Consider the following 12865-nt stretch of genomic DNA (forward strand, 5'->3'; position numbering starts at 1 on the left):
CCTGTTCCCAGGCACTGTGGGTGCAGAACAGCTCCCTGCTACCCCACATTGCTGTGCCCTGACCAGGCACTGCTCTGCTCCATCTCATCAGCCAGGGCCATAACCTGTGCCTACAGTCAAGAATCAGGAGTAAAGAGCAACATATGAATAAAAAACAGGCACAGGGAGAAGGGAGAATAATGATTAAAAAGGGCACAGGTCTCAGACACATTAATATTTTGATATGTGACTTAAGAGAGCTAGAAACTTTTAGCTGCCAAGAGTAAGAATTCTTCTCTCCTACATGTTGTCCTGCTTTGGATGAAAAAGGAGGGCTGAATTGGAGCTGAAAATGCTCCAGCTGCCAGGTCCTGCACTAACACCTTCTAGAGTACAAATGTTTGGCATCAATTTTGCCTTCCCTCCTACAGGTGGCACAAAGGTCCTGTGTCTACACAAATCCAGACTTGCTGGCATGACAAAAATGTCCAGGGAACCTCTTCCTGTCTGTGCCCTCGACCCCTCTGGTCCCAGATGAGGCTTTACAGGGGATGACTTCAGGACTGAGTACTGTCCCTCTCACAGGAGAGCATCTGCCATGGCTCAAAGTGGCCCCAAGGGTACTCACAGGTGACAGCACACTTGGAATGACCTGGCAGGTTATATGTGACAGCATGCACCTTCAAAAGCATCTCTTTAAAAACCAAAGCAAAGCCACACACCACAGCTCCCTGCTTTCAGGAGTGGAGTCAGTCTGGAGCAACCATCTGGCTATGAATTATATTAATTTTTATAAGAGCATAAATACTTTGTCCACATTACATCAATACATAGTTCCTATAGTATCTAAGCATGATTATTAGCTTCACATAATTTCAGAGTACTTGAAGAATATTCACCAAGCCAAAATCAAACGCCACTACACCGTTTTTATCTTCCCCTCATGTCCTCACCCTTTGCCACAGCCCAGCTCAGCTCACTAGGGCATGCACAGCATGGGTGCAGGAAAGGAGGAGTTAACAGAAAAGAAAAAATGGGATATAAATATAGTGTATTTTGAAGGGTAAAGGGCCACAAAGGCGTCAGTTTGCATGCACTGATGTCAGTGAGGGCTTCAGAAGTAGCAGCAGCAGAGGTGCTGATTTGGCTGCTAGTTCTGGGTTCTCCCTCAACCCCCTTAGAGCCTGCAGAGCTGCTCAGAAATGTAAGAGTGCAGCCCAAGTGTTCTCTTATGCCCTGTCACACTCACTGGGGGAGATGAGGGACAGAAGCACTGGCCTGGCAGACACACAGGCACTGCTGTCCCACGCTGCAGCCTCGGTGCTTCCACTGAAGCAAAGCAACACAGTGTTGTCACAGATCTTGTCCAGGGAAAGGCACTTAAAGAACCCACATCAGCCCCTTTATAAATCTGGCTCTGCTGGGCAGGGTACAAGATTTTGAGTTGGCAGATGAGCCAGAGTCAGGCACTTGGGCATGGAGCAGATCTGATTTCAAGTGACACACAACCCTCACCACCTCAGCTCCACTCTGCTGTACCATCCTCTGGTCCAGACACCAGCACACAGCCAGTGTGAAAGAGCAGCACCTTGAATTAGGGGCTTTTGGGCAAAAAACCCTCTAATACTGTTAAAATGTTTGCATGCTCTGGCCTGCATGGCTGGGAGAACCCTCAGGCTTCAAAGCTGCATCTCGTAACCACAGGTTACCACAGTGTTCCTCTCTGGCCTGAAATAAAGAGTCCAGCTAATGGAAAACAAGAAGCTCAAAGCACTGATCAAGTGGTCCTGGATGCTTTTGTGCCAGCTGTGTTCATTAGCTACCAGCCCTTTGTTAGCTCTTGTCCCACCCAGCAGGAGGAAATGTGTTCCCCTGTGTGTGTCACACAAAATAGCACCTCAGCTGAACAGGGAGGGAAGGATTGTGCTCAGGGCATGGACTTGCACCAGAATACCTGAGCTGGGAGCACACATTTCCTTCTGCTGGATCCACTGTGGGGGAAGCAATCATGCAGTCAGGTGATATATCCAACTGCTGAGCTGTGTCCTAATTGAACCTCAGGTGAAAAATGCAAAGCACCTTCCATCAGAACCTACAGCGTGGCAGTGTCTAGAACAGTCTATTTGGCATTAAATCAGGTATGGCAAGAACAGGCTCAGTAAAGGTAGTGGTGATTTACCTATTTTTTTCCCCAGGAACAGTCCAGAGTAAAATACTGCAAACTCACAACTGATCTTTTACAGGCCTCGTTGTCTGAGACACAACTGGTACAGCTTGAATGCTACAGTTTTATAAACCAGAACACCTCTGGAAAATCCCACCCTTCTCCTCCTTTCTTCCCTTTCCCCTAAAAGATCCATCTTCCTCTACCATCAGCAAAAGCATGAGAGACCAACCATGTGAGAGAAGCAGAAAGAGAGGAGACTGTCAGCATCAGAGTCTCTAAAAGACCAAAAATTCAACTGCTGCAAGTTTGGTTTTGAGGCTCTGAGGTTTTCTGGTGTTTTGAGAAGCAGCAGCACAGACATGCTGAGGCACAAAGAAGGGGGGGAAATAAGCTGACACCTGAGTACAGACAAAAGCTTCTTTGGCATTAAAACTGAACCCCACCTCAACAGGTGTTGAGTTATTTTGTTTCACCCATGAAATGTTTCCAATTACAAGTCCAAAAGTTCTTCAATAAGTCATGAACAAAGCACCACAGAGATCAGTTGTACAGCTTGGCCACAAAACAAAGTAGCTTTCTGATGTTCTGACATGTAAATTAGTGCAACCTGTAAATATACTTCACTGGTATTAATCTGCATAAAGCGAAGACAAATGGATTTCTTGCTTGTATTCAATTGCAGTTAACATATCTCCCAGATTAAAAGATTTTAAACTCAGCGTAGGTCTGCATTTGCTGTGCAAGCAGAGCTAAAATATTCTTTAACAGGATTATTCAGGTTTCACAGTGTAAATCCCACTCCTTCCCACAGTTCTGCCAACTGCCTGTTCCCGATATTTAGTTGCATCCTCCCCATCCCATCCCAGCACTGCACAGGGAAAAAGACAAGAGAATAAGAGAAAAGAACAGGAATGGTCAAACAACATAACACTTAAGAGAAAAATATCATAAAAGGTGCCTGACCTCAGGGGGCTCAAAGATGGGGCAAGTTTAAATTGAAAGAGAAAACCCAAAGTGCTGCTAAAGAGATGGGAGGAAAACAGGAGACAGGAGGGCAGGTGAAACAGGGCACAGAGAAGCTTAACAGAGCCTTGATTTTCAGCTCCTGAAAGCAAAGCATCCTAAGAGGCTGCCAAGCATCTTCAGAAGCTGCCACTGAGAGATTCCTTGCTACTGGGCAAGAAAATTTGAACAGATTAATTTTATTCTTATAAAAAAGGGATAATTGCTGATAGAAATCAGGCATGACTGCCATGGCCATCCCCACAGCCTGTCAGCTGCTCACACCCCTCCTCCTGCCAGCAGACTCAATATATCCTTCAAACAGGAGGTTTCTCCCATCACTGGGACACATCCCACAGGAGAGCTGCAGGAGGAACTTCCAACCCAAACTGTGCAGTAAGTGCAGAAGACAATCACAGCTCAACAGAAACATCAGTCTTTTCCTGTTTAACTTTAGGAGGAAAATTTTAAAGTCCTGAAGCGGGAAAAAGGGAGGAAGGAAAAAGAAAGTCTGGTGTCTTATCTCACTTAATGGCCATGACAGCTCAGGGTGTCCTGGGTTTTCTGTGCAGCTTTTTCAGAGGATGGCAGAGCTGGCACTGGATTTGGTGCCAGTGCCCATCTCATCAGGTGGCTTTGTCCACCCCACTTTGAACAGCAGATGGGCTGCAGAACAGTGGTGCTGGAAGGGCTGCTGCAGTGAGGAGTTTTCCAGGGAAACATTATAGGGATCACTGCACTGAAAGGAGAGCTGAGTAAACAGTTGATAGCACATAAATTGTCCCCTTTTTTGTTTTTTTTAGGGCTTTTATCCTCTGCCACTTCCCATCCTTTCACGAGCTTATTACTTTCTGTCTTAACACTGCTCCCTGCTCCAACAGGCTGATAGGTACAGAGAAAAAAGATTGGATTTTTAAGGAATGTTTCCTATTAAATCTCCTAAGGGAGAGTAGGAAAGAGGCACCAGAGGGATTGTGAAAGTCTGACCCAGCACGCTTCTGCTGGCTTTTTTCCCCCTGCTTTGTCACGTGGCTTCCTGCAGTATTTACTTTGAAACAATTCTCTAAATTCAATCAAGTGCCCCTGCAGAAAATGGGACAAAATGGTTATTATTATCATCATTTTGAAAGTCTGAGACTGGAATAAGAAGCAACCTGTGAGCTGGAAGACAAGCGTTTTGGGTCAGGATTGGTAAGTGATGGGAAGGTGGAAGATGGAACCAGACTTTGCAGGTGCTGGGTTCCTTTTGTGGGTAAATAAGTAACCAACCCTCAGAACAGCATCATTCACAAGCACCAGAATGGAGACAGGTGTTCTGTGGGCTTGGAGGTGGATATTTGTCTGAAGGCACTGGAAAAACGTTCCAAAGGAGAGCCCAGAAGGGAAGCAGGTTTGTGTGGCCCCTTCCCTTGCTAAGTTACAGGCACACAGTCCTTCAGCCAGGAGCTGCACCTTCCCAGGGCACACTCAGCCTGGCTTATTGTTAAAGAACCTCACAGTGTCACCTTTGTGCTTTCACAACGATCACAGGTTGGAAGAGCAGTAACTAAGAAAAGCTACGAAATCTTTTGTTTCCTTTAAAAAAGCTTCTCTGATTTCACCAGCATCTGCAGCACCCAGTAGTGTCTGAATGTTTCAGCAGGAGTTGCAGATACTTCACAGTGAGGGCTCCACTCCGATTATTTTAGAGTTTATACACTGGAAGATCATGACATCCAATTAACTTATATCAGACTGTCAGTGTGGCCAAGTTCCACTGTGCTATTTGGAACAGAAGAAAACAGCAGATATTCTGTAACAGCGCTATTTCCTCTTGGAAGACCCAAATCCATCAGAGAAACTCAGTGGAGTGCCTTGCAAACAACAGTGCAGGATATTCAGACTGCTGATCCTAAGAGGTCCCAACAAGTCAATCCCACAAAAACCCAAGCAGCTGGAAGCTCCTTCCTCCCTCCCCACCCAGTTATCCCAGCTTTCAGCAGAGGACTGCCAGGCACTCAGCTTCAAATCACAATTTCCAGACCCCCTTTTTTCAGCAGCATTAGCACCAATGCCAGACTTCAAAAGAGAACCCTTCCAAGTAACCCCAAAAATCCATCTCTGTTGCCATGCAGTCCCACAGCAGAGCTCCCACCCCTTCCTATAGCACATCCTTCCTATCTGTGTTCTCAGCAATAAACATTGCCTGAGTAAGTAGTGATGAACACTGACAGCTGACCATGTATCACAGCATGAGGTTGTTATCACAGATTTCTTCTATAGGAGTGAAGGAACACACGCATTTTTATCCACTTGTGCTTGTACACAGATGTTCCTCAGGGACTGGGTGGGTAACAAACCCAAAGAAAACTGGCATTGAAAGCAACAGCCACTGGTAGATTTGAAAATTTAGCCTCAACCAGCTGAATGCTTTCAGGTATTAAATCAAGACACCCTGAGCTACATGACCTTGTAAAGCACCCTTTTGAATAAATTATTGGAGTTCCAGTCAACAGCACTTAAGGACACTTCTCCATATAAAACAGGAGCCAGGAGAAGGGCAGAGCTAGAGAACATGCAGGTAAATGATGCTACACAGTGGAAGGCAAGAAGAACCAGGTTATGGGCTACCTGTGGTCCCCTCCTCGCATGCCTGGGCATGTTACCACAGCACACGTTACGAGGACTCCAAATCCAGAGGCAAGTTCCCATCAGTTCCAAGTTAAAATGACCAGCACCATTAGAAAAGTGAAGGTGGCCTGGGCCCCATGGTGGATCAAGGCAGAGGGTTCCTCTGTGAGTGGCTAAGGATGGAGAGGCAGTGAGAAGAACTGGGAGGACAGGAGGAGCCAGAATCTCTTTGGCTGGAGGAGCAGAAGGGGGAGGAGGCTGCATTCATGGAGCAGTTTGTGAGGCAGCTGCTGGAAGAACTGGCTTTGGGGAAGCTGGATATTTGCACTGCTGATGTAGGATGCAGGAGGAAGGGAGAATGGAGGCAGCAGGAGTAGCTTCCATGGCTAGCAGTGGAAGTGCTCCAAGCAGCTAGCACAGTGGTAAGCAAAGATGGGAAAAAAATTAAAATATATATATATTTATATAAAAAGGAAGAAGAGATCTTCACTGCTTATCTGATTAAAAAAACCAAACAAACAAGGAAACAGAGGAAAGGAAAATAAAAAGAGGAGAGAGAAGCACCAGTCGCAAAGAGTTCACAAGGCTTTTTTTGCTCCTTCCCCCAGGGTCACTGCTCTGGCTCTGACCTTCGGGGCCGGTATCTCCGCTGGCCCGTCGACTTCCGCGTGGCCACGGCTGCGGTGAATCCCACCAGGCAGCACAGGGACGTGGTGCCAAACTTGGCTGTGTCCAGCCAGCTGGGGGTTTCCATCTTCAGGTACCTCTCAGCTACGTGCAGGCTCATCACCACGAACCACAGCACTGAGGCAAACGCGTCGATTCGCCGGAGTCTGCAAAGAAAAAATAACCAAAACAAGAGTTTGAACACCAGCCAACTGCCTCGGTGCTGAGGAAGGAGAGGGAAGGTGGGGAAGAGGAGGGAAGGGTACAGACTGAGCAGGTTATGTACTGCCTCTGACTAGGTGCAGCCCTGCCCACTGCTGTGTAAGCATCTGAGTAGATCAGCTCCATTTTCTACCAGAGCTGCACAGGGAACTCTTCATTCACAGTAACTGAAGCTTAAATTGAATGAACCAAGGCACAGATCCAAAGCAAGCTCTGCTGTCTCCACCCAGCCTGCTGGCAAAGAGCTGTGCCACCCAGTGCCATGTGTGCCATTCTGGCAGATGTTTATCCCTGGATCACCGAGTCAAGACTGGACCAAAGACCTCCAACATAACACAGTTTTCCTTGAAGTGAACCAGAAGTGAAGTGCACACCCACCTGATCCTCCCAGCCAGGAACATGGCCAGCAGGCAGGTGAACAGCCCCAGCACAGCCACAGCCATCTGGTGATTCTTCCCGTAAGCCCACACGGCGCTCAGGTTCTCCACCACGTGCTCCGGGAGCAGCTGGAGCAGCTCCCTCCATCCTGCCACCCTCACCGAGGTGTCATTGCCCACGTCTGCATGGAAGCCTGTGCCAGTCCTGTTCCGAGGGGACGCTGGGCCAGAGGGAACGGGAGCAGGGACTGCTGTGCTGAGGGAGAAGGGGTTGCCTGACCCATACAAGGCCATCAGAACCAGGAACGCGCAGCTGAGGAAGGCCAGGAAGCGCAGGAGTATCACCTGGGCTGGTGTGGTTATGGAAGCAGAGGAGGAGGATGAACATAAGTTCTGCAGAAGAAGGGAGAAACACCTTGTCAGAAGTCTGAAGGAACTGCAGTAAGGTTTTGAAATGGTGCTTTAAGAAACACTTCCAGACTGTATGGTTTACTGGACTGTTTTGCTAAGGTCTTTCTAAGTCTCTGTACTGGGCTGACACCACATTGATGTTGTAGACTAGCAAGGAGCAATTGCAGAGCTATGAGCAGAAGCCAAGGTCAGGCAGGGAGAACGTCATAATTCACTTCCCATCGTTCTTTTTTAATTTTTTCCCCTTGCACTCATAAATTGCCTTCCCTACCTCCCCTTCTCTGCCTGTCCAATAATTTTCCTTCCACTCTGTTATTATTACATTAGACTTGCCTTCTGGCAACTGGCCTGAATGACACCAGCAGGAGGAAAACCTCAAACTAACATCAGGAGCATCTGTGGCAACTACGCTGCACTTTTAAAAACTGCTGGTACAGAAGCAGCTCCCAGGTTTAGGTAGCCCTAAGGCTGCTGCCTTCCTTTCCCAGCAGCAAAGCCAGGTGCAGTGGTATGGAGTTCTCTGCAGTTCCTCCTGAGCCCCCTCACCTGGGCATAGGCCTTGTCTGTCTCGCGGCGTTTGAAGTGGTGGCTGAGCAGCAGCGCGCGGAGCTGCCGGTTCTGGTGTTTGATGTAATACTCCACAGCAGCCTGGCACGGGCGGCACAGCTTGTAGGTCTGCTCCAGGTGGTGCTTGTACACCTCAATCTCCTCATCATACTTGCCCTGGTGAGAGAATAGGAGAGGAAATGTAGGTGAGAACTGCAGGTCCCTCATCTGTTCTCATATTTCCTCCTGACAGGCAAAGCATGACTCCAGTCTCCAGAGGAACAGCCCCCTGAAACCAAGCTGGAGGCCAGGCATGCAACCAACTTCACATACAGCTGACCCAGCCCCCATGTCTCAGAAGAGATGAAAAAAGCCTTGGAGAAGGCTGCTGTGGCCCAATTCCAGGATGCTGAATTTCTGTGGCCCTATTTTGCTGTCTTTATTGAGACCTTACGAACTCAACACAGGAGGTGAGACAAGAAACTAAAACTGCTCTTCCCCTCCTCAAATGAGGGGACACAAAATACCTGCTGCCCCTTCACTCAGCTGTGCTGGAGAAAGACACAAGCTCCTTTCAAACATCAGCCGCAAACTTGAAGGTTGTCTCTGTTTGGAGGCCTTAGTGAGATGAGCTCCACAAATCATTAACAGGGAAAAAAGGTCAGTAGGTACATTTTTCAGTGTCACTACAGTGGACACATCACTTATCACAGAAGCTCCGAGGGCTCTTCTAATTCCAAGATCCTTGTACCAAAAGTGTCAGCTGAAAACATGCAGCTTCTTTGGAAGCAGGATGGTGCATTGAGGCGGCCCAAGAGTTTGCTCCAGCAGTTCCATAGGTTCCATCTTTTGGAACCAAGAAAGAATCCCATGGCAGAGACCAGGAGCAGCAGGGTTATCCCTCACTGGAACAGGCCAGCAATGCTGCAAGGGGCCACTGCTGCCACTGACACACTTATCCACCCATGCTGGATAACACAGTCCTGTGTTTCTCAGCTGGCACAGACACTGCAGGTCACTGAATGCCTAAAAAGGGGCCAGAGGCAGTGCTTTGAGGAACTGCATAGGTCTGGCAAGAGGCAGGGACTAGAAATGAAGCTGAGAAAAGGGCACCAGCTGAAGATACTCTCATTAAGCATGATCAAATTTAAACCTGTTCTCTGGGAGTCATCCTGATCAAACTCATTATAATTACACAAAGCAGACTGGATTAGGCAAAACCAGAGGATGAACACATCCCACTACAGCACAGTCTAACCCCAAGGTTTGTTGACAATGGTTGAAAGCTAAGGAGTGCAGCACTAAATTCTCTGTGTGAAACGTTGGAGAGGCAAAAAACTGTGAAGGAAAAACCCCATTATCCCATCCTCCATGCATATTAAGTAATGGGAAAGCCAAGAAGTTGCTCAGCAGGAAATCCTGTTGCTGTAACTGTAAAATTCCCTTTGCCCTCCTAGGCACAGATGCCTAACAAGGGAAATTATGTGGCTGCACAGGATTCCTCTCCCACTGCACTAATAATGCAGGGCAGCACAGGCAGGGCCCCAGGAAAAACAAAATCTGTTAAGGTTTCAAGGTATCCAGTGGGCAGCTGTGCCTGCCAAATCCTGCAAGCTTGGCCATGGGAAGCACTGGAGCTGTAAGCTGATCTCAGCAATGTTTTGGGTTCATCTAGAACAGGGCATTACATTCTGGCTTTGGAGTAGAATTAGGTAAATTTGCAGCACTAATCAGTAACTTCCTCTGCACTGGAGTGCCACATAGTGCTTCTGAAGACTATTGGAGCATCATTCCATGGTACACTGAAAAACTGCTCTCTCTCCTGCTTACAGGGCTGCAGGATGAATTAAATCAAGCAGAAAGAGCAGAGCCATGCATGGGAATGCCTCGGTCAAACACTCACCTCCTCCCTCGGTGAGAATGAAGCCAGCTGTTTGATTTTCATGGTTTGATGGTTGTTGCACTTCTTGCAGAGCAGAATTTGGCTGCTCACCCACTGCTGTGGTTTGGTGGGATCACAGAAAGTTGTGCCGCCCGACACAACGTGGTTAAGGTGCTCCATGTACTGGGCAGGGATGGGCTTGTTGTAGTCTCCATTCTGACAAAAAAGCAGGAGGGGAAGCAAACATTAGATCATAAAATCAAAGCTGGTTGGCAATAAGATTCCCTAAGCTCTGTCAGGAGCTCTACATGCATTCACCTATGTAATAAAGTAAATAAGCAAAAAAAAAGAGACAAAATGCTTCAAATCTTCTGCCCACCCCCACTGTTCCACACACCTATTGCAGGCAGCTGGTTGTGCTGGATTCTGGCTTAAGACAAGTTTTGTTATTTAACAGAATACAAAACCAGAGAATAATAATGTTTTAATATATTTCTATTTACTGTCAATATTTTAGATATTATTTGTTTTATTTATTGTTGATAATATTAAATTATTAATAATTTAATTAATATTGCTATAGTGCCGACACCTAAAATTTATTTGGACACGATTTTAAACTCTTTTACTGTTGTTGGCTATTAATAAAGACAATCTGACTGCATCACTAAAAAATAGAGGTTTTATTCTTCCGTCCTCCTTGTCCAGTAGAAAGGAGCAGGAATCACCCAGAATGGCAGAATCGCATGCAATGTTTATATTAAAGCCTTTTTATCACACCTGGCGCAGCAATTTTTACAGTGTTCCATATATTTAAAAAAATATTCTTAAGAGATATGTCAAGGCCGCTTTTGCCCCTTAAAGAAAGGGAGGAAAATTTGTCTTCATTATCACAGTCAGCACATCCCAGTAGAGTGGATTCCTTCTCAAAGCTGATCAAGTGATGGGCTGCTGAGCTCACCAGTGCTCAGCACAGCTGTCAAACTGCTGGATATTCATGTGCACTGGGCCTGCATCACCTCAGAGGAGGAGCAGGGATTTCCCAAAGCACCGTTCCACCTTCCCAGCCTGTCCCAGTACCTCCTGGAAGCCGTTGTACTGCTCGCAGTTGGGGCAATCCCAGCAGTTGCGGTTCCCGTACGGCACCACCGTGTCCTGGTTGCAGAACCAGCAGTTCACCGTCACATGTGTGGGCTTCTTCCTGCTGGGGGAGGAAACGTGTCAGGCACGAACACTGAACTCAGCTGGTGGACAGGAAAGCAAAGGTTTTCAAACAGGGAAAGGCAAGAGGGGCTGGAAAAACAATCAGTCTTCCCGTTCCGTGTGCTTGGTGATACGACTCAGAGCAGTCACTTTGGCAATGAAAAGGTGGGTTGTTAAAGTAGAAATAAATTCTGTACTACTACCATGAACATGCTGAATTACCAACTTCCCTGTTTTTCAGGGGCACATTTGGGGGTGCAAATCCTCTCCATAGTCAGCAGTGTTATTATATGAGAAGGGTGATGTAGAGTTGATGCTTAATACATAGAATTCTGGGAAAAGGAAGTTACGATCCACAAGAGCTGCCTATGATGGTGCTCAGAAACCCAGGAAAGGGGCTCATGGTTACAGTTCTATCTATTTTGACAGAAAATTTTTCAAGAGCAAGGGTTATCACATTATCCCAAGGCTCAGGCACTGTTAACAGCTGTTTCTTCACAGCTTTAGATACATAAAGAACTGAGGAAACAACACCTCTTCCCTGAGAACGGAAGGGATAAAGACTAATGACCTTGATCCATGAGCCCCTTGTTTTTCAAAGCAATCCTGTTAAAACAGCAGCCAATACAAACAGCTGTGACGTGACCACAGGTTGTGACAGATGTTTGAGCAAAGAGCTCCAGCGGCCCAAGCCCTGAGCCTGCCTGCTAAAGAAGGTCTGCATTTGTCTCAGAACTTGGTGCAGTCTCCACGAGGAGCTCCCTGGCAGGTCAAGGCAGCACAGCCCAGCTGTGTGGGTTTATCAGAACCAGTCCCAGTCCCACTTCCAAGGGAGGGCAGCTGCTCAGGGACTGGCTATGGCAGCTATGCAGACAGATGGACCCAGCTGCCACCAGCCCAGCTCCACTAAGTCATTAATCTGTGTGGCTCCACTGCAGCGGCAGGGAAAGCAATGGAGCAGGGGGCTCATGGAGGGCCTGGGAAGCAACTAACAGGAATCCAAATGCTCCCAAATTGAGAGCAAATTCTCTTCTTCCTGCTCTAGGAAATGGTCTCTGCTGCTACAAAATTCCATAGCGAAACACCCTCTGAATCCTGCAGAAGTGTTGTCTGGCACCCTGTGACCAAACAGGCAGCTGGGTCTTCCCCTCTCTCTCAGCCATCACCTCTGTAGCTGGATGCCTACAATTAACATTCTTCCTCCCTCCCATTTCCACAGACAGTGCCTTGAAACTTGGTTCATAAAATATCCAACCCTCAGGCAATGCCTGGCCTTCCAGTCTAGGTACTAACAACGAGCTGAAGCTTGCAATGAAGCACTGAAACTCCAGCGTGCATTGAGGATTCCCTGCCAGATGCTGAGAGAAAATAGCTGGAGCTACTTGGGTGACAGATTCTCACCCCAAAATAGATGCAAACACCCACACCCCTCCTAAAATGAATATTCCTTGCTCAACTTTCTTCACTGCCAAGGGGGCTCAAAACAGTAACTGATGCGAGTTAAAAATACCACTACTGAAATTAACAGGCAAAAAAAAAAAAAGTTTAAAGCAGACAAATCTAGGTCGTTAGTCTGACTTATCCATGAGCTCCCACTGTCCAAATGCCAAGAAAACCATTTGTCAAAACAGCCATGTGAAGGATGGACAGCAACACCTGTTGGTACTGGTTTCATCTCACTATCACAGGGGTAAAAGCTGTGCAAGTATAACATGCAGGCTTCTTTAACCATGAAAATACAAATCCTAGTGCTCCTTGAGACAGACTTCACAGCAAGCACAGCCTGAACTCCACCCACTG

General features: G+C 47.2%; 1 protein-coding gene across 4 annotated transcripts in view; it reads right to left on the reverse strand.

Annotated features, from left to right (window-relative positions):
* Window positions 1-12865, reverse strand: part of TMEM201 (transmembrane protein 201) — a 29191-nt gene that overhangs the window by 12080 nt on the left and 4246 nt on the right. For 2 of the 4 annotated variants that reach the window (XM_027702982.1, XM_027702984.1), the window contains exons 2-6: window positions 10943-11063; window positions 9884-10078; window positions 7981-8157; window positions 7025-7416; window positions 6388-6591 (exon numbers count right to left, since the gene is read on the reverse strand). In XM_027702982.1, coding sequence (XP_027558783.1) covers window positions 6388-6591; window positions 7025-7416; window positions 7981-8157; window positions 9884-10078; window positions 10943-11063 — 1089 coding nt within the window. Of the gene's footprint in view, window positions 1-6387; window positions 6592-7024; window positions 7417-7980; window positions 8158-9883; window positions 10079-10942; window positions 11067-12865 lie in introns of all 4 variants that reach the window. The other 2 variants (XM_027702981.1, XM_027702983.1) reach the window with 1 other exon arrangement.

Source organism: Neopelma chrysocephalum, unplaced genomic scaffold (genome assembly GCF_003984885.1).
Source record: "Neopelma chrysocephalum unplaced genomic scaffold, ASM398488v2 Primary Assembly neopelma1_200, whole genome shotgun sequence".
In the NCBI taxonomy this organism is placed as follows: domain Eukaryota; kingdom Metazoa; phylum Chordata; class Aves; order Passeriformes; family Pipridae; genus Neopelma; species Neopelma chrysocephalum.